The sequence below is a fragment of the Linepithema humile genome, chromosome 8 (genome assembly GCF_040581485.1).
Source record: "Linepithema humile isolate Giens D197 chromosome 8, Lhum_UNIL_v1.0, whole genome shotgun sequence".
Classification (NCBI taxonomy): Eukaryota; Metazoa; Arthropoda; class Insecta; order Hymenoptera; family Formicidae; genus Linepithema; species Linepithema humile.
In genome coordinates this window covers 12,089,357-12,115,861 of record NC_090135.1, presented here as the reverse complement: position 1 = coordinate 12,115,861, position 26,505 = coordinate 12,089,357, and the positions used below count along the sequence as shown (strand labels likewise).

The following is a 26,505-nucleotide window of genomic DNA, read 5'->3' as shown; positions in this document are numbered from 1 at the left end:
TCACGCGTCGGCGTCATCCGTCGCGTCATGAATTAACCAATCAAAACATCCCATTTTATTTACGCGGCAAATGATGCAATAAAATGGGATGTTTCGATTGGTTAATTCGTGACGCGGCGGATAACGTCGACGCGTGACGCGCTCAGTGGAAATTTGGCCTTAGCTTTAAAAGAATATAGGCGGGAGCACAGACTTTTGCATAAAGCATAACGCATAAGCATAAGGAAATTGATTAGTCCGTTTCCTTATGCATTTGCTTATGCTTATATATAGACCAATCAATTTCCTTATGCTTATGCGTTATGGCCGGAGCACAGACTTTTGCATAAAGCATAACGCATAAGCATAAGGAAATTGATTGGTCCATTTCCTTATGCATTTGCTTATGCTTATATATAGACCAATCAATTTCCTTATGCTTATGCGTTATGCTTTATGTAAAAGCTTGTGCTCTCGGCTTTATGCTTTATGTAAAAGTCTGTGCTCCGGCCTTATCAATGGGCACATTCAGCGGAATAAACCGCTCAGTAGCAATTGAACGTGATTAGCTCTTATAGCGTTTTCGATTATACAGGATTTGAACGACCCAGGGTTGATCAATCACTATTTTACTATAAATGCAAGTCTTTCATTGGTGGAGAGGTTGCAATGACGTCATTAACCAACCCTGGGTCGTTCAAATCCTGCCTGATCGAAAACGCTATTACTTTTAGAGCCAACAAATCGACAGCCTCATCCAGCGGAAAATCTAGTACCTTTGCCCAACTATTGAGTCCGCTAAATGCGGCCAATGTGTGTTTGCTTATCTATAGAACTTACTGACACCGTGACGAATTCTATGTTCTAATAGGATTGGCGGCATTTTGCGCGGTAGTTGAATGTCGTAAGATAGATAGGGTGGTTTTTTACTTGGCGAATAACTAGTATAAGCATTTAACAATGTTATATTTCTATTTCTTTTTTAGCTAATGTACTGAATTCGACGCCTGTCACAACATCAGGCACAATTCAAATATGTCACGGCTGTCGGAGAGAATCTGCGAGATTTTGAACCTGGCAAAGAGTTCAAAGGTTACTGACAAAAAGGTAGTAACTGTCACCACTGTTGTGCATTGTTACTAACTCATTCGAAATAACGTAAATACAAAATTATTATCTAAAACAGTAAACTTAATTTTTAAATAGTTTTGCTATTTACAGAATATCTCAACATTAGCTGTTTTTGAAAAAAATTGTCAAAATTTTTTTTGTAATAACCTGATTGACCTAAGATGTTCTGTATGTTTTAAGAGTTATATTTTTCTATAAATATTTCAATTATCTCAAGTCTCAAATTTAAATATCTCAAATTTACTGCAATTCTTTATGAAAGCTTTTCAATTTCCAGAAATGTATGGCTACATTATTAGATTTGTACCAAAACGATGAGGCTCTCAAGGAGATATGCCAGAACTCACAGGGGGAGGCAAAAGGGAATGCCAATTGGTCTTGTATTGTACATATAGTTCACAAGTTGGTGCTTGATGTAAGAATTATATACCAATGTTTATGTGAAATATTTTTAAGTTTATATAACTTGCTTATTGTTTCATTCATATTCAATTTTTCCATTGTAGGAAGCGGAAAGACTCAGTAAAGAGACAACTGCCAAGAATAAGGAGAGACAGACAATTTGTGGTCTGGTGATCAACACTGTGCGCCATTCCAATATGAAATCAGTCAATCTTCTAAAAAGCAGTGAGATAGTCTCCTTAATACTGCAAATATTAAACTCTAAGGTTTATGTGCACTACCAGGATACATATCTGAGAATATTGGTAAAATATGTGTTGCCCAAGAACACAAATCATGGCAACATCACAACAGAACAATGGCGGGAGCTGTTAACAGCTTGTACCAAATTGTATAAAAAGCCACATCTCAAAAATCACATTGTACTGGATGCATTGAACTTGATTGTAGAACACTCTTTTCTCCATACAAATTTACTTTCCCATGTGAAAGTTTTACTGCTGTTTCTGGGTATATTTTGTTTTATTAAGAAAATATAAAATTATGTTCTGAATTACTTACTAAATAAAGTAATTTCAAATTTTAGAGAATATCTTTGAAGATACAAAAGCAAATGAGCAACTGGCGGAATCTTTTTTCCGACTCTGCAGCAGTGTGTGCAAACAAATTATGACAGAGTCGAGAATAACGATCTGCAAGTTCAGCGAGAGCATATTGATGGATGTGTTGCGTTTGAACGGCTCTGAAGAGAAGTATAGGCTGTTGCTCATTTTCCTGCAGATCCATCATCCTGAGGGAATCTCCAGACATGATGATGGCGCTTACGCTTACGACTGGAATAAATGGAGAGATTTGCTGCGCAGTATGTGTCTACTCGTTCAGGAAAACTGCAAGCTGGATGTGAAGTGGCGCAGTTTTGTTCAATTTGCCAAAGAAGGTATGATATAATATATTATAATACATATAGCATTTTTTCTAAACAATACACAATATTGCTGATGACCACTTGATCTAAATATCTTAAAAATTATTTTAATCATAATATTAAACTCTTTTGGAAAGAATACGATAATTTTTTTAGGTATACTGTGTATGAAATAGGTTGTCTTATAAACAACAATGTGATGATTCAACTCTAAAAAAATAATTATTCTATAATTATAATCAAATTATATAAATTGTGTTAACAGTCATATAACTACTTTATTATTTTTTTATTACATGTATACAAAATAAACTTACAAAAATAAATAAATTTTTATTTAACATATATTATGTATTTTTTTTACAGTTGTGAAGCAAATGATAGACAATACAGCGAGTCTTGTCTGCTCCCTCGACATGAGTGAGCTCTCTCTCGATGGCTCTCATTCGCAACGAGCTAAGCGCAGACGAACGATGAGTAAGATGGAGAATATTGTTGATCTAGCAACGGAAAGTAGTCCTGAGGAAGTGTGGCCTTTGCTAAAGATTCTGACAGAAACGTTGAGAAAGTATCCGCAATGTCTAAAGCCGCAGGATCTTGCGCCTCTGTTACAACGTTTGACAGAACTTGCTCAATCTCGAGATGAGTCTATCATGAACAACTTGTATGATCTGGCCGCAGTTCTCATGGAAAACGAGAATTTGTGGTCCAACAGCAAGGAAACGCAGGATGTGATGATTCACTGGAGCAAGATTTACGACATGGTACTTAGGTGAGTATCAACGCAAATTTTATTCAAAGTTTATAAATTAGATATTATAAATTTGTGTGAAAAATTAAAACTATTTCAAAAATTGAAACTTACGGAATTAAATGCTTCAATCAAATTTTTTTAAATTTATTTGGAAATCTTTATTATTATATTCTTAATTATTATCACTCAAAAATTGTCAATTCTAATTGTGTTAATTGTTTTCTTGCAAAAAAACATTTGTTTATTAATTAAACTATCGTTGTAGATCTCTGGGGGCAAATCAGAACGAGGAATTAGGCCACTCGTTGATCCACTGTTTCATAAAACACAACAGAATGCCGAATGCAAACGCTCTTCTCAGGCTATATCTGACTAAAACAATCCGCTGGTCGATGAATAGCGTGCGCACGCTGCGACAGTTGTGCGAGCGTGTTTCTCTGCCGGAAGACGCATCTGCATCGGTTCTGGATCCGTCGCCTACGACGACGACGGCGCCGATATGCGATCGGACGCGTCTCCTAGAGTGGTTGTTGAGTGCGCCGTGGCAGAAACTGGCGACGCGACCATTCGTTGAGATCACTGAGATTGTCGAAGACATTTGCGCACTGTTGGTAGATCTTGTGTTATCTTGCCGTTGTCGGCAGAACGTCAGAACGGAGTGGAAGTCGTTACAGAGTCGCGAAGAAGCACGTAAACTCATCCGTGCGTCGCACATTTATTTGGCAGACTTTTCACTACTCTGTCACGCCTCTATGACATTCACAGTGGAGTTATCGACCCGCTCAAAGGATGAACGCATTGAACGGGATCCAGAAGTAACGCCCGGAAGCAGAAGTCACGTTTCTTATGTGCAAGAGACATTGGATTTCCTGAAGAAGCAACTGCATGATCTTTTCCAAGAAGAAAGTGCCAATGACGAGAAAAATTCAAGCGAAGTTTACATCGTTCTGATAAAAATCGCACTTCTGGCAAAATTGTTGTCTGTTTTGAAACAATTGGGCATTCCCACGATGAATAATGACGGCGATTGTCCGCTGGTCGGCACGATGGAAAAGCATCTAACAAGTAGCTTCAAGATTCTAGCAAGAATTGACTCGGATAGGTACAAAATTGCGCTTTAGTTTTAATAGAATAACATGGAAAAGTTTTCTATATTATCAATTATATTATTAAATTGTGACATAAAGAAATTGACTGTTGTGTTCTTATCTTTTAAAACTATTGGAAAAGTCCGAAATATTTGGTGCATCTTGTATCTTTGATTTTTAATAGTTAATTTATGTCTAATTGATTAATTAGAAATCTAGATTTAATTACATACCAAGTAATGCTTTTCAACTTTTATTTTTACAAATATATACAATGCCTTTGTTTAAATATTTATTTGTAGGTGCAAATATACTTACTTGCGGAGTATAATCAGAGCATTGAACGTGCTTTACGGAATGACTTATGATGCGGACATCGCCAAGATAATTGTCTCGGCGTCTACATTAGATATGTTGAAAAATATATTCGAGCTGCTGAATCTCGATGATGAAAACTATCGCGATTATAATAAGGAATGTAGCGCTTATCAGGTAAAGTTATTGTAATATTTTTTTCTATACTTATTCTATACTTTCTTCATGTCTTGTCAGGAGAGACGCAGGCGTTCCGACACATTCACGGAGGTGACGAGTGCGACGAGCCTGTCGCACGAAAACGCGATTCGTCTGCAGGTCGTGGAAGCCCTGACATCCTATTGCGCGCTACGCATTAGTGCGGCGAACGACTGCGACGCGCTGCAGACGAAGATGATGCGAAACTTGCTGACCATGCAGCGGAACCGCAAACTTACGAACCGCGAACTTACGAATTGCGTGGACTCGCGGATGTCGCTGACGATTCTTGAATCGCTAGCAATGCGCGATCACAGCGAGGTCCAGCGCGAGCACGCGGACACGCCACTTGACTGTCTGCTGGAGATGTGCGAAGAGGATCGCAAGGACGAAGAGTTGTCGCGCCGGCTGCTAAATTTGTTACCGCACTTCTTCGAGTACGCGAACAAGTACGTTTACTCGCCGCGCAGAATCGTTTACACGCTTATGCTATTTTATAAGCGTGCCCGTCAGCAAAACTACGGCATATTCGTGCACGCGGATTATATGAGGTGCGTCTGTACGATTGTCCGGAGTGATCCGAGTTTCTCGTGGAACTGCAACGGCCCCGACGACGAGGTCACGGCGATGTTGGACAGCGTGCTCAATTATATCGGCCACGAACTCTTCGTGTTGCGTACGCAAGCGATACGATGCCTGCAGGAGCTTTTGTCTCTCAAGAACCTCGCTCACAAATGGAAAGAGCGGATGTTCGTCAAGGTGAAGAAAACGGTGTCCAAGTTGCTTGACGAGGCGCAGCAGTCGAGTTGCGATTTGGCAAGGTATGAGTGTGTTAAAATAGAATTAAATTTCATTAATTTAGCCATAAGATTATTAAGTTTTTCGAAACAATCGAAAAGAGAATTTAATTGTGTTATATTAATTGCCATATTCAATTTAACAAATATATTTTGTAATAAAATTAAAGAATTTTAATTATTAATATTGTTATGAATATTAATGATAATAATTAATATATAATTTTGATATATTTGTTTCCATAATTAAATACGGCAATTAATATAACGTAATCAAATTCTTACAATTAAAACATTTTTAGAATAGTATTGATGCTAGTTTTGGCACTTACAAATAATTATTTTTTCGTTTCTTTCACTTTTATTGGAATAGCGGCAACTTGGAGGAGAGTCAACAGCAGGATGAAAAAGAAACCAAGACGGCCACTGCGTTGATCGCGCTAACATCTGTGGCATGTGCCAGTGCAATCCTTCAGGGTTGTGCCCTGGGTGCTTTGTTGCACTTGACGATGGAGAAGAAAGTGAAAATACAGACAGTGAAAAAAATCCTTTTATCAGCTGCGCTGTACACCACGACATACGTTTCGCTTGTCGAAGATAACTTTAACTATCTGTTGACTTTCTGGATTGAAGACGCAAAGTACCCTTTGCAGAATTTTCCGTACACGCTTACAGGTATAGATAGATCAATATTACTTAACGTGATATAATATGAAAAATTTTGATTATATTTTCTGCTGTACTATAAATATTTTAAGTATTCAATAATTACTTTTAACATTGCGATTTTGTAGAAGTAAAATTATAGAAAATTCTGTAAAAAATTGTAGCCGTGAAATTGATCGATATTCAATTATTTCTCATTAAAAGCCACAAAATCCAAACTAATCTATTATTATATCGACAGGATGTGAGACCGCGAATGAGTTTTTTAGGAAGCACGTCAATCATCTAGTCCCGATTGTACTGCGAACTTCAAATTTCACCGAGGCTGTGTCCTTCTGCGTTAACCATGCCGACGTGGGATTTGACAAAATCTTCGAGGATGTCTTTCCATCCTGTTTCGTGTGGCTGCTGTCGCGCACTGTCGGCTGCCAAGCTACGCTCGACGCCGACTCTGATCGGATTCTGCTAAAGTTGACGGAGAATGCAGACGAATTCGCGAAGATGAAGAGTTTCAATCGACTGTTCTACGATCGTCTGCACGATGTACTGGTAGAGTTGACGTGGCGACTGCACGATGAGGACGACTTTGAGCATGTACTTTCGATGTCGGGTGCGCGCTTTCCCGCGACGGACCCGCCGCACTTCTCACGCGACATTGTGGACCGGTGCTTCGATCGCCTGGAGCGGAACTTTCTGCAGGAATCGCTGACGCGCACGCTGGTCGAGCAGCAACCGGCGGCACTGCAGCGGACGTTGTTGAAACTTACAGATGCCATACACGCATCGCGCTCCTGCGAAAGCAAACTCAAGCGGTTGCATCAGTACATATATTTATGCTCGCGGCTGTCGCACGATCTGTCGAAGCCAGTCTTCGATAAAATGGCCGGGTTCTTCATCCGAGATGTCTGCTATAGCCTGCTACATTTGACTAGAAACGGCGACGAGACGCTTGCCACGGCGTGTTGCAAGTACCTGAATTTATTTCTATTCCAAGCTTTGCCAGCGCGAGCCATGGAAGTCCGCGATGTTCTTCGATTTGTCGTAACGAACCTGATTGGCCTGGCGCAGACAGCAACAGGCGGCAGTGGCGAAATTGCTGCGAATCTACTCAAGTTTCTCATAGTGGAGCAAAAAGATGCATTGCGAGAAGCGATTGTGAAACTTGGTTCGTTCCCGAAGCATGAGATCTTCCGGGACGCTAGAGAGGCTCACTATGCCGTCCGATCGGAACGGGACGAAATTGCGCTGTGCCTCGCAGATGAGCTGGAGCGTTTCTTAGACGCCATAGGTGAGGAGAACGCCGAGTGCACTTTGGAGGATCTCACAAATCTCACACAGCAACTGTCGATACGGAAACTAGAGTTGCGGAAACTGCATCGGCGACTGGAGAGCTCGTATCCTAAGAACAGTATATTGCAGCAGTTGATATTCAGGTGAGGAAGCACTTTATTTGAACCCTTTTTATTACTGTTAAAAGAATCTAAAAAAATTTGCTGTATTAATTAACATATTTAATTAACATAACACTTAAATTACGATTTAATTTTATTATTATATTATTTTATTTTGAAATTTTTGCATGCAAAATTTAATTTGGCTCTTTCTTTTTATTTTAACTATCATATATGTAACACGCTGTAAAATATTTTAAAAAATCTCTTCTCCAGACTCATTAAACTAACAGAATCGCCGAATCCGCGCGTATCGATGGAAGCCTCACGATGTCTCGGCGAACTAGGCCCGACGGATTCCACAATGGCATTGCGCCCGGCTGGAACACTTGTCCAGGAAGCGGATTACACGATAGAGGCTCTGACGTACCGATCAATCGCAATGCTAATGAACTTTATCGTGGAAAACGCTATAGAACTCCGCAAGGTTTCTACATTTTTACGTTATAATTAAGTTACATCTCATTATCCTCGATTCTTATCGTAATTATATTAGATTGTGATATTAAAAGCAAAAGATCAAGTTCAAACTTTGTTGGTTTAGTATTTTTTAATTATAAATATTTAATTGGTGCACACAAAAAGCTTATCGCTCCTCCGTGAAGGTCTGTTTTCAATAAAATCACATTGATTTCTTGTTTTAATTTATAAAGATTATTTAAAACTTTGCAATTCTGTCTTCAATCTTAGTTGAATACGACAAATTTTTTTGCATCAAACTAATAATATTTTTTGTAATTAAAAAAGAAGAACTAATACATTTTAATTTATTCCAGGTTAGCGCTGATGCCCTTTATGCGGTGCTATCAACCTCCTGCGGCCAGAAGCTCTCCGAACCCGATTCAAAGAGTCTGTCTAACATCCTTCAGTGCGCGCCTCTCAAGATCGACTACATTCGACCGTTCATTTCTAGTAGTTTCGTCACAGAGACGTCTTTCTCTGTTGACACTGCGAGATTTTATATTGTCATGAATCCGAGCAACGCACTCTGGACTGTCCAAAATGGCGAGACTTACGCCGAATGGATCGTCAAAGTCACCAGCGGAATCACCGAGTGCTTTGCCGGCTCCTATCTGAAGAGCTTCCTACCGGTCTGTCGACTCAGTGTCGAATTCTGCGAGCTGATTCTGCCACGTATCATCTACTTCGCTATTCACAAGGACAACAACTTCGTCAGCGCTATGTGCGACTGCGTCAATCAGTTTTTCAGGTATTATTGCTGATGATAAATCCGCAAGCGATTCAACAGAAAAATCGATATCGCGCGAGATATAGATTACCCTAAAATTTCATCTAAATATTATTGCAAAGTATTGACATTTTTTTCATCTTTTGAATGACATTTTGGTGCAAATCTTAAAAATCAACATGTACTTAAAAATCGAGATTTTTTTTAAAGATTGATTGTCTAATCGAAATGATCGTCAGACACCACTTTGCGATCAACCGGGAAGCGGAGGCCGCCTCATCGCCGTCGACGGAGGATAACAGCTGCGATCAGAAGATCGTGCGCCGAATGCTGGATGTGGTGAACCATGTACGCATCCAATTGCCGGATGGCATAATCTTGCAACTCGACTACGTGTATCTGGCTCTAGCAGCGCACAATTGCTCGGCGTACTACACGGCGTTATTGTTCGCGCAGTTGGCCTGTCAGTCGATCTCGACGGACTATCCGGACTTCAGCAGAGACTCGCGGATCGATTACATCTACGAGCGTCACCCGAACATCGGTCGGGTGCTACAAGCCATTATGCTGGACACGTACCTGAATATCAGCGACCCGGACGCGATTTGTGGCGCCGGTTCGTCGCATTTACTCGATCGCAACTCCCGCGTGCAATACTACGCTCGCACCAATTGCTGGGATAAAGTTATGCTTGCACAGGACATCGAGTTGTCCCACAGCAGCAGCCAGCTGCCATCGGCAAACGCCCGAATGGAAATGGCAAGCGCGCTGCACCGTTCAGGACTGCAATTTCTTCAGTGGCAATTTCTGGGTGACGGCCTGGACGAGAAATTCAGGTACAATTATATGTAAAATTTAATGCACTAATTAATTCAATTAAAATAATTTTGAATTTTTTTATAAATAAAAAAGTAAACAATACTAAAATGTTTTATTTAAAATAAAATGTTTTGTATAAAAATGTGAATTTTTTAGTTATGAATGCGCCTGGCGACTCGGCAATTGGAATCTTCCCGTAGACGACACCGCTGCCACCGTGATCAACCACTATGATTCTCAAACGCAACAATCGCGACTAGAGTCGCTGAAAAACATGTTCCACGCGCATCATTATCGCGCGCTCAAGTGCTTGCACGAGAACAATCAGCGCGATACGGAGCGGGCGATCGAGAACGCCCGCAGTAGCGTAATAGGTGCCTTACGCATGATCAGTTTAGAGAGCAGTCGTATCGTAAACGAAAAGTTATCACAACTGCGACTACTGCGCGAGATTGAGCAACTGAATTGGGCGACGGATTTGCCGACAGAAGGATATCCGGAAATGCTACGGCGCTGGCAAGAACAAGAAATCAGCTCGACCGGCCAATTCGACTATATAGAGCCTATCCTGTGGCAGCGCATCACTATGTTTCGCATCCGGGAGCCATTACGTGCAGACGCGAACTTGCGCGAAGCGTTCTTCGCTACCTGTCTGGAGCTGGCAGAAATCGCGGAGGGCCAGGGCAATTTCTCAATAGCTGCCCGTGCGCTCGGTGCTTTGACGTCTCACCGCGATTTGTCTGCAGATCTGAAAAACCAGCTACTCTATCAAGAATCGCTCTTGGCATGGAAACAGGATCAAGTAATAGCGCGTCGCTTACTGCGCAGCCTAATTGAAGAGAACAGCAATCCCACACCTAGTCTGAGAGCCAAGGCACTGCGAGTGTATGGCGACTGGATGGTAGAGACCAAATCGGAAAACTCGCAGGCGGTGATACGAAAGTACTATCTCGAGTCTATCAAAACTAGCGAAGCGATCGAGGAGCAGACGTCCGATGTCATTCGAAATCTACACGACACCCAAGTGAGAAAAGCGCAGATATATCGATCGAGAAATTGAATCCCTTCAATAGATATCTTTAGAAAATTTAAACTTTTAATTCAATTCAATAATCAACTTCTCAGTTGATGGAATTAATTGAGATTTAAATAAGATTTGATGATTTTAACAATATCAAAGAGCGGTTAAACCCTTTACTTATTTTACAGTTGAATTCATTAACTCCTTAAAGCAAATCTTATTTTATGTTTCATTTCTCTGCAGGTCGCACTAGCACGCTTTGCTGACGCGCAATACGAACAGATGAGCGCGTACATGAAATCGCCGATGTACGAGGCGCTGAAGGAATATGCTCGTAGCAATATGATCAAGATGAACCAAGCGCAGATGTTGAAGAATCAGGATATCAAGCGCGCCGTGATTATCAGCCAGAAGCAGTCGACAAACGACGCGGCCGAGCTGAGAAACATCGAGCAAGAGAGACGCAATTATCTCGCGCAAGCACTGAAATACTACCTGAAGACTCTACGACACAGCGAGCAGCACGACATGCTCGTGTTTCGACTAGTAGCACTCTGGCTGGACAACATGCTGGACGACGAGGTGAACGAGAAGCTGCTGAACGAACTGGACGCCGTGCCGAGCTTTAAATTCGTGCCGCTGGTGCCGCAATTGGCCGCGCACATCAGCAACGAGCACAAGCAGAGTTTTCACGTACGGATTTTTAATGTTCTCGAGCGCTGCGCTCTGGAGCATCCATATCATACACTGCCAGTTTTGCTGGCGCTGAAGAATTTACACAGCGACGGCGAGTCAATTGGACAATGTTGCGGCAAAGTCGCGAAAAAGGAGGAACGTCGCGTATTAGGCGCCCGAAATCTGCTCAAGCGCCTGACCAACTCACCTGTGAATACGATTATTCGTGAAATGGAAAGTTTATCACGGGCGCTACTCAATCTCGCTTACTGGGAGCCCAAGGGCAAATGTTGTCCCGGTAAATGCTACCAAATACCGCGGGACCAAATGATAACGAAGGTATTTTTAGTAATATTAGAGTAAAAGAGAGCCGAAGCAATTCCCGTTTTTATATATTTTAACCGTTACATTCATATTTTACATTATTACATTTATTTACATTGTTATTATCAGTTATAACATTTTTTTTTTTTCTAAAGGCAGCACACAATAATTACGATTCACATTGCGATCAACAACTAACAATTTAATTCTTGTTCTTAATTCTTTTTCTAGATTAATAGCTTGAACAATGTTCTCCTTCCGACGCTGAGCCTGCCTGTTCGACCGTCGGGCAATTACGACAACGTGACAGGCGTCCGCGCATACCAAGAGACCTGCGAATTCGTCGGCGGCGTGAATGCTCCTAAGAAAATCATCTGCGTCGGCACCGACGGCATACAACGCCGACAGCTGGTCAAGGGCAAGGATGATCTGCGGCAGGATGCTGTCATGCAGCAGGTATTCACCGTGATAAACACGTTGCTGCGTACGTGTAAGGAAACCAAGCGCCGGAATCTGCATATCCGAACGTACAAAGTAGTACCGTTGACGCAACGGTCAGGCGTGCTGGAGTGGTGCGACAATACAGTGCCTATCAAAACGACTTTGATAGGTAGTTCGGATTCGCCTGGTATTCACAAAAAGTATTATCCACGAGATCTAACTGCGGAAGCGGCCAGAAATAAGATGAAGAACGTCGCACCAAAATCGAACGAGGTATTTTTTATTTTGTTATTTTCAAAATTTTGCTATGAATAGAATGTATGATTTCTAAATTTCTTTTGTAATAAGCAATTTTTTGTAATTTTTTGTATTTAATTGTTAAAATTAACTTCATTTATTTTATTTATTTATTGAATTTAATACTGATTTTTTAACGATTTAGTATTAAACTTTAGAGGCATTTAGAAAGTTTGGCAATTGTGTTTTAATTAAAATTCTTTCTATTATAATTATAGCTTTTTAATTAGTTGAGTTGCATTTATAAATTGTGTTGAGTTGTATATATAATTCAATTTTTAGGAAAAACTAAAGGTCTTTCTCGAATGTTGCGAACATATGAGGCCAGCGTTTCATCATTTCTTCGAAGAGAGGTATCGATCGCCGGAAACCTGGGTCGAAAGGACACTAACATATACACGTAGCGTTGCCACCACGTCCATGGCGGGCTACATTCTTGGTCTCGGCGACCGGCACTTGAGCAACATCCTAATTGATGAGCGTACCGCCGAAGTGGTTCACATCGACTTCGGCATAGCCTTTGAACAAGGCAAAGTCTTGCCGATTCCGGAGACTATTCCTTTCCGGTAAAATCGTTAGCCTTTAATAACGCGGTACAAAAATATTGCTTTATAATTTAAATTTATTTATTTAATTTGTATTACAAATTTTTTAAATAATTTTATTTAAAACTATATAAGAACGTTTAGAAAATTATGAGACAATTATGCTTTAATTATTACATTTGTCATTTACATTTATTGTTACATATTTATTATTACACACATATATTTTACGTAGTTTTGTGTGACCTTTTGTTATTTTATTGTTCTTATCGTAGACTAACCAGAGATATCGAGGTTGCTATGGGTGCGTCTGGCATCGAGGGCATTATGCGACGCAGTTGTGAAGTCACCATGACGATGCTGCGCGATCAGAGACAGATAATCATTACGCTTCTTCAGGTCCTGCTATACGATCCACTTTTCACATGGGCCATTACACCGGAGAAGGCATGCAAGATGCAGAGTGATGTCGTGAATAGTTTTTCGGAAAACAGCGAGCGAAGTAAAAGAAATAAATTCACACAAGGCAGAAAATAAACTTATTTGAGGCATTTGAGGAATATCATATTAATTATTTTTTTTTAGCACCGGTGGAGACGAATAAGATAGCCAAGAGAGCTCTTTTGAGGATTGAACAAAAGTTGCGTGGAACAGAAGATGGTCGGGTATCTAGTGTTTATGGACAGGTGGAGAGGCTCTTGCAGGAAGCACGAGATCCTGCTAATTTATGCCGAATTTACTGTGGCTGGCAACCATACCTTTAAAATTAATTAGATAATTATTTTAATAAATAATTTTAACAAATTTGTATTCTAGAAGAAAAAGTTTCAATACGCGAAAGTTATAATTTAGTTCAGCGTTTTTAATTTATAATTTATACTTTTAAAAATTAAAATAGTTTTTTAAAACAATATTAAAAAGCCACGTTATATATATAAATAAAAAAATATTGATTTTTTTTCTTACAAGGTACAAAAATAATTAGGATAAGATTTTTGCGTCATTCTTTTTATAATGCATATTTAGCTTACATTTTTTATACTTGTTAAAATAAATTTATTGATTGATTATAATTAATTGACTGACTGATTGTTTATTGCGACAGCTACAGACATCCCATCATGTTTATTACATTTGATCACGGATTTCTTATTACTTTTAATGTTTATTGCTTATATTTAATTTTAAAAAACTACTTTAATTAGAGATATTAATTAGAAAAAACGTGTAATAAAAACAAACCATGAATCGGGTTAAATCGAGCGGTAGTTTTCTTGGTTCTAATATATTCCGTCACGCGCTGTTATGATTTTAGTTCCGTTTAGACGGCGCTGCAATTGTTTGCAGATTTTTTACTTCCGTTCAAGTAGCGCTGTAAACAATCGTAGATTTTTTAGTTCCGTTAAGCGGCGCTACAATCGATCGCAGTTTATTTAGTTCCGTTTAAGCGGCGCTGCAATCGATTACAGGTTTTTTAGTTCCGTTCAAGTAGCGCTGCAGTCGATCGCAGATATTTTTTAGTTCCGTTTAAGCGACGCTGCAATCGGTTGCAGATTTTTTAGTTCCAATAGATTCCGTTACACGGCGCTATATTTGATAAATTAGGCCGAATTCCCACTGAGCACGTCACGCGTCGCGTTGTTCGCTGCGTCACGAATTAACCAATCAAAACATCCCATTTTATTCGCTCGACAAATGATGCAATAAAATGGGATGTTTTGATTGGTTAATTCGTGACGCGACGGACGACGCCGACGCGTGATGCGCTCAGTGGGAATTCGGCCTTAAACTAGACTATTCTTTTATCCGTGACGTACGATACCCAATAAGAAAATTTGTTTCCTAGGAATAAAATTATTATTGTCTGAACTGCATGGACTTATATAAATTTACTCGAATTACACTCATCGTATCTAGATATTTATGCATCGTGGTTGTTAATTAAAAATTCAAAATTATTTTTATCAGTAAATTTACTTATTGTTTGAGTTGTTATTAACTTTATCATTATTGTTTCTGGCATTTTAACATTATATTTAATTTTGTACACATGTGTCAAACATTTAGAATTGCCAAAACATGTTAAGCATATGATACTTAAGGCTGTGTTCCGAAATTCACTGCCAGTACTGAAAATCTACAATATACGTGACGCAAACTATAGATTTTCAGTACTAGTAGTAAATTTCGGAACACAGCCTATGTCACGATGCGCGAATATCTACGTACGATGCGTCCCATACAGCACAAAACATTGCAGCAACATTGCGGCAATATTGCAATGTTCTTGCAGTGTTGCTAGAATGTTGCAATATTGCCGCAATGTTGCTGCAATATTGCAACATTCTAGCAACATTCTGCAATATTCTGTGCTGTATGGGGTTTGTTTAAATATGCTCCAAATGTGATGTAAATTTAAAAAATTTAAAATAGAAGATAGGCTCTCGATATGATAAGACAACAAAACTTTATTTTTAATAAAAAAATATGGTTTTTCGTAAACTTTGAATGCTAAATTGCTAGTGGACAAAGAAATCAAGTATGAAAGTAGAAGTGTCAAATTTTTTTATCTTATCACTAAGTCGATTATTATTTTAAGATAAACATTTTTTTCACGTTTTTTCTTCAGTTTTCAGATTGCAAAGGTCACTTTTTTACTTCTACACATATTCCACGGATATGGAATGCTAGTAGATTGCAAAAGACTGATATTCAAAAAACCAACAGCGCACGCGAGAAGCAGATTAATGTAACGAGACTGCGAAATCTATTGTCGAGTATTATTATTCATTGTTGTTTTCATGGAAAGAAACACCCGCGCATTTTTGCGTTACTCTGTTGATTCAACAGTAGGTGTATATATGTTGGCGTACATTTCGTCGCGGGCGTCTCGACTCGACTCCGTCATCGATTGTGCGCACGGTGCCGATCGCTCGCGGAGTTTCGTTGAGGTAGGCTGTAGCCACCTTCGTGCTGCGCCGTCGCCGTCGCGATCGCGATCCGTTCACGAACGAACGGAGTCTCGCGAAATCGTGCGAGGAAGGTGCAAATGAGGTGCACGGCCGGGTCCCATTGAAGCATCGTCGGCTACCTCGCGACCACTCGCGACCACTCGCGACCCAGGATCTAGCCAAGTAACCAGCGCAGTCAGGCCACTTATCAGCCGCCATCTTGCACGAAAACGGAGTTTATGACAGACGGATCTGCCTGCTGTTGCAGTCGTGCGTGGTCGTGCGAAGCGAGCGATAGGTGAAAGATAGGTGGCAGAAAGAGAGAGAGAGAGAAAAACAAGATAGAAAAAGAGAAACTACGAGGTCCCTTCATGCGGTACGCGCGCCCATCGTCGTCCCGTCATCGTCGTCGCTTATGCTTCATTCGACGTGTAAACGTACCTAAGTGCAACGTGGAACAACGGAGTGTAGTCTAAGAGGTGGACGAGTAGGACTATCAGCCGCGCCGATAGTACGGCTCGAGTGCTAGATATACACACACACACATACACACCAACGCGCGCGCGCGCACGCACGCACGCACGCACGCACCATCGTCGTCATCACCGTCATCGCCGTCGTCGTCGCCTCCTCTTGCAATGGCCATGGAAACGCCACGGGAGCGCGAGATTGCTGCCGAGGACAGCATCAAGGTGGTGTGCCGCTTCCGGCCGCTCAACGACTCCGAGGAAAAGGCCGGCTCCAAGTTCATCGTCAAATTCCCATCCGGCGGTGACGAGAACTGCATCTCCATTGGGGTATGTACCTACATGGACAACATTTGATCAGGATTATTCCATTTCTCTGTCTCTCTGTGTTCTATATATTTCATGTACATCTATTATATATATATATATATATATATATATATATATATATATATATATATATATATATGTACCATATATGTATAACATTGTGTATAGATACAACACACTTATGATTCATAATTGATGAATTTATCATTCGCAGTTTTATGGATTTTACGAAATCTGTCGTATTTTATGTTATATTAATCATTTTTTAATCATCTTTTTAATAATCCAAGTAATTTAAATTATTGAAAATATTGTTTGCAATATAAATCTCAGTAATAAATCTCTGAGTGAATATGTTTTACATACCTAATTAAACAGTAAATTTCTGTCTAATGCACTTATGTTCAACAGTTAAACTTTCTCATGATATTTAAAAAGCACAATTTTTTGTTTTTACATAATTAATTTATAATTCTGTTGTTTTGTGTACTCACAGAGAATAAAAAAATTACCAAATCATGTATTGTGAAATATTCTGATAAATACAGATAGATATCAGTAATGCAGTTGCATTGATCTGTTACTATTTTTATTCTGTATCATTGGTAATTAGAATATCAATCAATCTTTTTTATAATTAGAACATTGATCAATTCTGTATTTTTTATTTAGTATTTTGTTTATTCTAAAAATATTATTCAAAATAATTGTACAGCATTAATATATGTATAATGTAGTAACTTCCAATTATTTATTTGCTGCTATAATTATTACAGAAAATATTTTTTAATAATTTAAAATACTAAAATGTCATTAAAAATGTATAGAATATCAATGTATTAAAAGGATAAACTCGTCATTAAAATCTCAATCTTTTGCTCAATACTGATAAAAATTTTATAAGAAATATTTGTAGCAATTAATAGATAGAATGGAGTTTTCGAAAACAATATATTAAAGTATTTAAAAGTGCTTTTATCTGAAATATGTGAAGTTTTTTGAGTGCAGATTTTTTTTGCATGTGTAATAATTGATTTCAGGGCAAAGTATATCTCTTCGATAAAGTATTCAAACCAAATGCCACACAAGACAAAGTCTACAATGAGGCGGCAAAGTCCATTGTCACAGACGTTCTAGCCGGATATAATGGAACCATTTTCGCATATGGTCAAACATCGTCAGGTAACGAGTTCTTGCTTGTAACTCATGGATCTTAATTTTCTCTTTATAATTGTTTGAAAACAGAGAGAGCCCACACAATATATGTATATATAATTAACTAAATTTTTTTCTCAAGTTTGATTAAATATTCTGTGATGATACATGTACTATTAAATGATTTGCAATGGTAAAACAGGTAAAACGCACACGATGGAGGGTGTCATTGGCGATCCCAACAAGCAGGGCATTATTCCGCGAATCGTCAATGACATCTTCAATCATATCTATGGCATGGAAGAGAACCTGGAATTCCACATCAAAGTGTCGTACTTTGAGATTTACATGGACAAAATCAGGGATCTTCTCGATGGTAAGAACTCGTTTCTCAGTTAGCTTTTGATATTAATATATTATTCACATTAATTTGTGAAATCAATTTCTATGAATCTTTGCAGTGTCTAAGGTTAATTTAAGCGTGCACGAAGACAAGAACCGGGTGCCGTTTGTGAAGGGCGCGACCGAGCGATTCGTTTCTAGTCCCGAGGAAGTGTTCGAAGTGATCGAGGAGGGCAAATCGAACCGACACATCGCGGTGACTAACATGAACGAGCACAGCTCGCGTTCTCACTCCGTTTTTCTCATAAATGTCAAGCAGGAGAACCTGGAGAATCAGAAGAAGCTTTCAGGCAAGCTGTACCTTGTCGATTTGGCTGGTTCGGAAAAGGTGAGAATTTTTTTCCGTTACTAATTTTTATTGATACATATAAATAACTTTTGTGTTGTTAATATTTTTTGTCTGCGTAGGTTTCTAAAACCGGCGCGGAAGGAACGGTGCTAGATGAAGCGAAGAATATCAATAAATCCCTATCCGCGTTGGGCAACGTAATCTCGGCCTTAGCTGACGGCAATAAGACTCACATTCCATATCGTGATTCCAAGTTGACGAGAATTCTGCAGGAATCTCTGGGTGGTAATGCCAGGACAACGATCATTATCTGTTGCTCTCCCGCCAGTTTCAACGAGTCCGAGACGAAGTCGACTTTGGATTTCGGTAAAATTTTGATTTTGAAATGTCAATTTCAATTTCAATTTTCGGTGGGTTGGCATAATTTATGTTATGTTTGGTGCAGGTAAACGCGCCAAGACTATCAAGAACGTTGTATGCGTGAACGAGGAGTTGACAGCCGAGGAGTGGAAACGTCGCTACGAGCGTGAGAAAGAGAAGGTGGCAAGGTGGAAAGGCAAGGCGGACAAATTGGAAGCGGAATTGTCGCGCTGGCGACAGGGCGAAACTGTCAGACCGGAGGAACAGGTCAGCTTACTCGAGGGACCGGCGGATGTCACTACACCGATCAACGTCTCCATCGAAGGTAACACGATAATGAGCGAAAGACAACAATTCATGTAACTAAGCGATACGTGAGTTAAGATGAGATCAATTATAAAAATTTTTTCAATTTTTTTTTGGTTGACATTTTTATAGATTGTAAAGAAATTTACAATTTTCACAAATAATATGATTAACATATTGTTTATTTAACCAATAAATGTCAATTGGAGTCTAAATTGTTTTATAGACAATTCTAATTTTATCTTTTGTTGGATTCTTGTCTTTAAATAGATTATAAAGCATTACGCTGATTAAAAATGAGAAATGTAATATTTAACCATTCTGCTGTAGATTAGATATGTAATTTTTACAAATCGTGAAACTGCGAGCTTTTGCATTACAGGCAAGCTGGACGATAGTCCAATGCCCGCTACACCTGGCGGCGGTCTGATGATGGGTTCTCTCTCGAACGAGGAGCGGCAGAAGCTCGAGGAGGAACGCGAGCGGTTATACCAACAGCTGGATGACAAGGACGAAGAGATTAATCAGCAGTCACAGTACGTCGAGAAGTTGAAGGAGCAGATGGATGAGCAGGAAGAACTTATCGCCAGCGCGAGGCGGGATTACGAACAGCTACAACAGGAAATGAACCGAATACAGCAGGAAAACGAGAGCGCTAAGGAGGAAGTAAAAGAAGTCTTGCAAGCTCTGGAGGAGCTCGCAGTCAACTACGACCAAAAATCGCAAGAGGTAAAATTCTTTGCAAAAAAATAGCGCAAATTTTTAAAAATTTTTACATTATTTTTTAGTTTTTGCATTAAATTGTGAACAAAAATTTACACAATTTTTATTTGTCTACATTATTTAATGATTAAAAAAGAAGAGTTTAAAATGTAATTAATTTGTTGGGCCCACGTTACATTTTATTATTTAAATTCAGTTTCTCTCTCTCTATCTCTTTCTCTCTCTCTCTCTCTCTCTCTCTTTTGTGAAACTTTTATTTCATAAAATAAGATTGCATTGCACGAAAGATTGCATAGATTGAATGTGTACTTTCGATAGTTAAAAGGTGTAAGTTTAATCATACTGAATCATTTTAATTTCAGGTTGAGCTTAAGAACAAGGAGCAGGAATCTATGACTGAGGAGCTCTTGGCCAAGCAGGTTGCCCTGAATAACACCGCGTCCGAATTGCAACAATTACGCGACATGTCGGCCCACCAGCGGAAACGCATCGCGGAGATGCTAGCAAACTTCCTGAAAGATCTGGGCGAGATCGGTGTAGCCATCGGTGGCGAATCTAATGAAAATCTAAAAGTAAGAATATTGAAATCTTGAGAATGAAATAAATAGTGCATAAATATTTTTTAACCTTAATTTTGCTGTTGACCTTATGATCTTTTCCAGGTTGCTCCGCCGGAGAGTAATGGCAAGCTCGAGGAGGAGTTTACAGTGGCGCGGTTATTTATCAGCAAGATGAAGTCCGAAGTGAAGAATCTAGTGCAACGCTGCCAGGGATTGGAAAGTTTTCAAGTGGATTGCAACAAGAAAGTGAGTTATGGTTTACGTTAATCATATTCATAATTATCTCTTCTTTTATTACGTTTTTTTCTATTCAATCATAATTTTACGTAAATTCTTCAGGTTTCTGAGTACGAGAAAGATTTGGCGGAATGCCGGCTATTGATCTCGCAGCATGAGGCTCGCATGCAAACGTTGACAGAATCGATGAAGGAGGCTGAAACACGCAAGCGAGGTCTGGAAGAGGATGTGGATGCGTTGCGCGAGGAATGTGCGAAGTTGAAGGCTGCGGAACAAGTGCAGGCGGTTACCAACAAGGAAAAAGCGGAGGAGAAGGAAGCAGCTACAAAAATGCGAGTAGCTTTGGAAGAACAAATGGATCAGCTGAGGGACGCGCATCAGAAACAGGTTGGTTATCCGCAAAATTCAACATATTCAACATTAATTTTTAATTATTTCATTTATTTGATTCAATTTCCAATTTAATCATATCTTTACGAATTCTCTTGCAATTTTAATTTTTAATTCTAATAAACTTTAATTTTAAATTGCCTTTGTTTGATTTAATCTTCAAGGTCGCCGCGCTCAGAGACGAGTTGTCCGAAAAGCAGGAGCTGATCAGCGAACTCAAGGACCTGAATCAAAAGTTCACTTTGGCGCATCAGCAAATGCAGGCTGATTATGAGCGGCTAAAGCAGGAGGAAGCCAACAAATCCGTCAAACTGCAGGAGTTAATGTTGCTGAACGAGCGCCGAGAGCAAGTATGTACAATGGAAAAATTTATGCGACGAACGACGTTGGTGTTAATTATATAACATTTTTAAAATTATTTATTTGTTTTAATTTCTAATTTAATCGTAATTTTTTGAATTCTATTGCAACTCTAATTTTTATATTACTTAATTTTTCCAATTTTAATCTTAAATTTTCTATTTTTTTGTGTAAAGATTCTCTTAAGTTTTAATTTGTGTAAAATAAATTTACATTATTGCATCGATCTTAGGCAAGGAAAGATCTCAAAGGTTTGGAAGACACGGTGGCCAAAGAGCTGCAGACTCTGCACAATCTGCGCAAACTGTTCGTTCAGGATCTGCAGGCTAGAATAAAGAAGACCATTAACGCGGAAGACAATGAGGACGACGGCGGCTCTCTCGCGCAAAAACAAAAGATCTCCTTTCTGGAGAATAACTTGGACCAGTTGACAAAGGTAGAACTCAAACGCCTATTATTGTGCTTATTATTGTTTATTAATTAATCAAATGCAAATATGCTGATGTATACACTGATATAATACATATTTTTTTACAGATTAATATTGTTAATTAATTCGCTACATTATATTTGCTGTATCGTAAATATTAATGTATTATGACATTATAGGTGCACAAACAACTCGTCAGGGACAACGCTGACCTCCGTTGTGAGCTGCCTAAATTGGAAAAGCGATTACGCGCGACGATGGAGCGCGTTAAGGCCTTGGAGACGGCGTTGCGTGATGCTAAGGAGGGCGCGATGCGCGACCGCAAACGCTACCAGTACGAGGTAGACCGGATCAAGGAGGCGGTCAGACAGAAGAATCTGGCGCGTCGTGGACCGAGCGCTCAGATCGCAAAACCAATCCGCGCCGGTCAGCACCACCTTAGCAACGTGAACGCCATCAGGACCGGCAATCGCGGTAAGGAGTAGTTCCCTTTGTTCTCTTTCTTTTTGAGAGCCGCGCCAATCAAAATCGTCATCTCTTTTTTTCTTTGCAAATTTCCATCGTTCTAATTTCTTGAAAGTGTTTCAACCAGTTATTTCGTTTCTCCTCTTTTTTTTGTAGATTTGTTTGGTTAAAAAATACTTATGTTGTATTGTTGCACGGATTTGTTCGATTTCGTATTATAAGGGCGAGCAAAAAACTTTGCAAAATAAACAGATCGATTTTCAATATGGGTTTTCTTGATTTCGATGAAGGAAAACAAAGCGAATTTTAGAAAATGAACAAATCTCGTAACGCTCCTTTTGTTTAACTTACGATCAATTGCATTTCTTTGCACGGCAGACTAATTACTCGGGATGTTTTCAGTTGCTGGATTCTATTATTTATTATCGAGATGACGACATGCTCATTTCTCATTAAGTGATTATTTAATCGATTGTTACTTTCTGAAGATTTATTTGTTTTTTCTCTTTTTTTCCATGTTCCTGATCACACACACACACGCACACAGATGTGGGTAACAGCGTACAGTGATCGTGATCGCATAATGCCAAAATATCCTTCACTTTTACAGAAAACGAATGCAAGAACGCTTTCATCGACGAAAACAAAAGAATTCCAGCGGCTCTTATGTATAATGGATATGCATAAATGTTATAATAATTATTACTGAAGAGAGTATATAAGGGCAATAGTACTATATATATATTATCCGCGAGGAGAGCACCGCCAGTTTCTTTTAATTCTTTTTTTTCTCTATTCTTTTCTCTCTCGGAGCAAGCATGTGCTTAGGTATATATAAAAAATAAGTGCATTAAGTTATATATAAATATATATATATATATATATATATATATATATATATATATATATATAGATAGATAGATAGATAGATAGATAGATAGATATAAACACACGAGCGCTGCATGTCCTGTCGATGTAAATAGTTAATTTTTATAAATTATTTAATTTAATGTGTCACATATATGCATGATGATGATGATGGTGATGATGATGATTCGATAATAAAGGACGACCACACGCAGAGAAGCCTCTCGCCACTCTCTCGGAGCGATTTGCATTCCGAGCGTTCCCGTTTTAATCGCACTCAGCCTAATATTTGAAAACAGAAAAAAGCTTGTCGCGATCTCTTATGAGTTTCAGAATCTCGAAAGAGACGAAGAATACCGAAGGCTTAATAAATGTATTTTCGGTTCTACGAGCCGGGAAACGATCGGACATGTGGCTTTGAGCGAAATTTGTGAAAGTTGATTGTGGTTTGCACACACAACAAGTATTCGTAATCATAAGAAAACTTTTTCCTCGCGTAACTGATAAGAGTACGCTAATAAAAAAAAACGGTACGACTTTCGCGTACATCTCGCCGGAGGGCACGTTTGATCCGAAGTCAAACGTAGAATTTGCCTCTCCTCGAGCGCTTTGCACCTTTTTTTACGGAGCCGATATCTTTCTCTCTGTGTGTGTGCGCATCGTCGAAGTGACGAGGAATCTTGCGGAAAAACCGACGGAGGAAGAAGAAAGAATTTAGCGACCGTTGTATCGCTCGATTTATTTACTTCTCGCTTCATCGACTAATTTCCAAAGATTAATTGTGAACCGGTTATTTAATTTTATTTTCGCGTCAACGCACAGATCGATGAGAAACTTCGAGCCTTTCGACGAACCTCGGAGTTTCTTCTTTGCGAGCAAACGGCCGGAATTAATGTACGAATGAACGGTTGTGAGTCGATGCACCACAGTCTACTTATGTTCCTAAAAAAGAAGGAAAAAACTGCGAGCTTTTTGGAATTTCTTGCTGGCGTCGTTAACTCGATTCTTTTAGATCTCTTTGTTGTTGTCCGTTTCTTTTTAATCTTAATTTAATTCCATCACGTGTTATTTATATATTGTGCTATTTTCTACGTCTTTTTTCCGCTCCATTTATATGCGAAGTATAATGTCACGTTTGTAAATTATTTATAGAGCTACTCTCGAACTGGAATTCAGTCAATCATTATTCGGCGAATAATCGCGGGATCTTCGATTATTCGCAATTGACTCTAATTATTGTTAGCATGATGTTCTCGCGGGCTCGATGGTAGTATCGTGTTGATTTCATTGAGATGAGATACGGATCGGCCAGATTGAACGGCGCGATTCCGGCGAGAGTTAACGACGGCCTTTTCTCACGCATTTTCTCGGCAATCTCTCGCGTTTATTATTGCTTTTACAAGAATCCTCTCAGCGCAGAAATACACTCGATGTAATCTCCCTGTGCGAGCAAAGGCTATTTATAAATGCGGATTCGATTTTACGCGGAAGTGTCACTCGGCGCTTGCAAAACGCCTATATTTAATGATAATGAATATAAATCGCACCCTTTTCTTTCGTGTGAAAACTTGGCGCAGCCTCCCTTAACTTTTGTGATACGCAGCCGCGTCGTGTGGTGGGCGAAGAAGTCGCGTTTCCTTTTTTCGCTCATACGCGAAGCAGAAGGGCGACATGCCGAGCGTCGCCATGGTGCATTAATGCGAGTGCAATTGTCGTTAAACTATTTTTCTGTCGAATGTATATGTAAATATATATACGATATACGAAACTCCCATATAAAGCGCGCGCTGTTAACGTATGTCGCGTTAGTTTTTACGGTGAGGAGAACAATTAGACGCGCGTTCTTCTGTCGTGAAAGAGAGCGAGCGTGCGTTCTTCACACACGATGTATTTATCGCAGATATAACACACACTTGTAATGTTAATGTTTCTCTCTCCCTTTGACGCGTGTCCACTTTTAGATAAATGTGTCTGTCTCTCTCCAATCATGCCGCGCTGAAAATTGTAATATCGCATGCATCGAATGTTATTTCCCTCCCGATAAGAAATTATCATCGAATAACAGAATCATCGGCTTCGTTCAACACTCCATTGTCTCCTTTTTCTCGCAATATACAGAAACTTGCAAATGTAAGAAATTATGCAAAGGATAAAAAATCACTCTGTACTACCGATATCTACGATAGATGATAACAATCTCACGTATGATCGAATTCTACTATTGTACCGTACGCCTGTGTATATGTGTGTGGGGGGGGGGGGGGGGGGGGTTATCGAGCACCGAGTCGGCCCGGCGGATTTTCGACGGACGCGGAACTCGTGGGAAGAGCTGTTAGCATATTATTTTCTTAATGTCTGTTCGGCGCGCCTGTGACCGCAATTAACGATCATTTGCACACAGTTAGTCAGTCCGCCAGCCAGTCAAGTCAAATCAAGTCACTGTTAAAGAAGAGGTCGATCTACAATCGTAACCTTTCCGTGTCTCGAGAAACGAGCAAACTTTTCAAAAAGAAAGAAACATGAATCATCGAATCCCGTTTCATTGCGCGAGACTGAATCTCAGCAAATGATAGATGTTTATGTTTATAAGCTGTGAGCGATTCCGTTCTATCCCAAGATATTTCGCAAATATCTTCCGCATCAATGCAAAATCGAGTTCGGATCTACCTCATCTGAGACAGCAAAAGTAGCGAACGAAATAAAAAAATTTTTAAAAATTGAAAAAAAAACACAAGAAACGCATAGACGCAATTCTAAAAACATTTTCCTAGACTTTAGGTGGTAGTGGATTTGTATGCAGGGTGTAGAGAGGCTGTAGCTAACAAGGTACTATATTATTAAATTGTAATACAATATTCCCCTATCGGATTAAAGCTGTAATTTTAAGATATCGTTATTATTAATATTATTATTATTATTATTATCATTATTCGGATTATCGAAACGACGATGCTTAATATTGAAGAAAAGAAAAAAAACAAGAATAAAGAAAGAAACACATGTAACTCAAAGAAACGACTGTAACTCACACCTATTTATTTATTGTCATGCACTGCATACTGTCCCGGCAAAATAATCTCCGAAAGAAATATATTTGTAAGGTAATACAATAAAGTATATTATACATACACATCTCATGTGAAATCCTTCATTAATTATTTTGATGATTTGGAGTTTGAGAAATTTAATTTCCGGT

At 39.2% G+C, this 26,505-nt stretch overlaps 2 protein-coding genes across 5 annotated transcripts; both read left to right on the top strand.

The window, feature by feature from the left end:
- Positions 1-822: 822 nt before the first annotated feature.
- tefu (Serine/threonine-protein kinase tefu) lies at positions 823-14,090 on the top strand. 3 transcript variants are annotated; one of them, XM_012367293.2, is made up of 20 exons: positions 823-883; positions 966-1,086; positions 1,388-1,525; positions 1,617-2,022; positions 2,099-2,449; positions 2,804-3,209; positions 3,457-4,293; positions 4,582-4,771; positions 4,832-5,613; positions 5,963-6,264; positions 6,497-7,688; positions 7,923-8,133; positions 8,483-8,916; positions 9,135-9,731; positions 9,871-10,738; positions 10,979-11,749; positions 11,966-12,448; positions 12,755-13,038; positions 13,293-13,519; positions 13,603-14,090. In XM_012367293.2, exons 2-20 carry the CDS (start codon positions 1,015-1,017, stop codon positions 13,779-13,781), a joined length of 8,730 nt encoding a protein of 2,909 aa, XP_012222716.1. In that variant the 5' UTR covers positions 823-883; positions 966-1,014; the 3' UTR covers positions 13,782-14,090. The 3 variants fall into 3 exon arrangements, with proteins under 3 accessions (XP_012222716.1, XP_067216520.1, XP_012222718.1); XM_067360419.1 differs by having other exon boundaries at positions 853-1,086; XM_012367295.2 differs by having other exon boundaries at positions 854-1,137.
- A 1,791-nt stretch (positions 14,091-15,881) lies between these two features.
- On the top strand, positions 15,882-26,439 carry Khc (kinesin heavy chain). 2 transcript variants are annotated; one of them, XM_012367314.2, is made up of 14 exons: positions 15,882-16,765; positions 17,806-17,947; positions 18,123-18,296; positions 18,382-18,650; positions 18,731-18,977; positions 19,057-19,296; positions 19,660-20,006; positions 20,363-20,572; positions 20,663-20,806; positions 20,900-21,184; positions 21,352-21,537; positions 21,780-21,983; positions 22,157-22,451; positions 23,053-26,439. In XM_012367314.2, exons 1-14 carry the CDS (start codon positions 16,607-16,609, stop codon positions 23,127-23,129), a joined length of 2,979 nt encoding a protein of 992 aa, XP_012222737.1. In that variant the 5' UTR covers positions 15,882-16,606; the 3' UTR covers positions 23,130-26,439. The 2 variants fall into 2 exon arrangements, with proteins under 2 accessions (XP_012222737.1, XP_012222738.1); XM_012367315.2 differs by having other exon boundaries at positions 15,883-16,765; positions 22,990-26,439.
- Positions 26,440-26,505: the final 66 nt, after the last annotated feature.